Below are 1,502 nucleotides of genomic sequence, written 5' to 3' on the forward strand. Positions count from 1 at the left end.
TCGCAGCCTTACATCGAGCGTGGCGGTGATGCGGGAACAGATTCGGGTCGCTGAGACGGAGAAAGCCCGCCTGCAGGAGGAACACGATGCGCTGGTGCAGAGGCTGGACTCGCTGCATCGATCATACCTCGCGCGGTTCGACCAGATCAGGGTAAGAGACCAAGAGACGTAAAGAAAATAGAGGAACCGAGGTTGGGGAAGAGGAGAAAGGTAAATTGAAAAGGGAGGGAAGTGAGGATGAGAGGGGAAGACCATAGAGGTGTTGTGAAGAGGGAGGGGGAGAGGAAAGTGTTTTAGTTGAATTTTTAGTATTGGGAATCTGTGTTTTTGAGGCTGTATTTTATTGCATATGAAAGTTAACTTCAGTGCTGCTATGGAAAATGGAAGTTAATGAGCTGGGTTAGCCATTGATGTCTATAGTTTCAAAAAAATGAAAATGGTTAAATACCTTTTGGTTACATCCCTTTAAGCAACTAAAATCAGGTTAACAAATACATTACATTAAACAACGACTGCAAAGTCCCGGCGCTTCACAATTCTTCCATTGCAACCCTGCAATAGTTCCCATAAATCAGTGTTTCTCAAACTTTTTTGATTGCGGCCCTAAATTTGGTCTTAACCTGGACTAACTACCCTAAATATGGTCTGAAGCAGGACTAGCGACCCTAAGTATGGTCTAAAGCAGGACTAGCGATCCTAAATAAGGTCTTAATTTGGACTAGCGACCCTAAATATAGTCTTAACTTGGACTAGCGACCCTAAATATAGTCTTAACTTGGACTAGCGACCCTAAGTGTGCGAACAAGTAGTAATAAATCCAACCATTTTCATGTTATCTATACTTGCCATTGTTTGTAAGCTTTCGTTATTTTCTTTATATGCTTTTATATAACTAACAAAATGAATTTCAGTAAATTTGAAACGGGAAAGAAAACAACTATGAAAAGAGAAAAAAGTGCATATCCAGCTGTGGATTTTTTTTAAGACCCTCCGGTGAGCATGGGGTTGGGAGCCATTGCCTTAAATCAGTAGACATAATCAAAATACAACCGTTGACTTGCACAGGCCCGATACGCTGGGCGTCTAGTGGACAATACACAGCTGGAGTACAGGGTTAAGATAGACCAGCTGGCGGAAAGGAAGAGTGCGGCTGCTTCCAGAGTAACCAAGTTGGAAAAGGAAAATAAACAGAAAGCACTTGAAGGTTTGTAGCGTTTTAGAGTATCTTAAAAAGTTGAAATATTAGATAGAAGTATTGTCACACAATTACACAATAATTGTTTTTTTGCCTCTCGTTACAGATAACTCATGGTTATTATAATAACCATCTGTAACTATGTCAAGGGTCTTTTACCATCAGGAAACAACAGCATTTTAAAAATCATTGCCGCCAATTTTTAAATGAGATATTAATAAATTTATAACCTTCCACTTCCTGTAACTTTTTGTCCCTTCAGACTGGAAGAAGTTTCAGGCCACTATCGTGATGCTCCTCAAGACGC

General features: G+C 40.5%; 1 protein-coding gene across 1 annotated transcript in view; it reads left to right on the forward strand.

Moving 5' to 3' along the window:
* Window positions 1–1,502, forward strand: part of LOC119585970 (flocculation protein FLO11-like) — an 18,578-nt gene that overhangs the window by 8,694 nt on the left and 8,382 nt on the right. The window contains exons 4-6 of the mRNA XM_037934685.1: window positions 7–151; window positions 1,066–1,204; window positions 1,458–1,500. Of these exons, the coding sequence (XP_037790613.1) occupies window positions 7–151; window positions 1,066–1,204; window positions 1,458–1,500 (327 nt within the window). The remainder of the gene's footprint in view (window positions 1–6; window positions 152–1,065; window positions 1,205–1,457; window positions 1,501–1,502) is intronic.

Source organism: Penaeus monodon, chromosome 20 (genome assembly GCF_015228065.2).
Source record: "Penaeus monodon isolate SGIC_2016 chromosome 20, NSTDA_Pmon_1, whole genome shotgun sequence".
Taxonomy (NCBI): Eukaryota; Metazoa; Arthropoda; class Malacostraca; order Decapoda; family Penaeidae; genus Penaeus; species Penaeus monodon.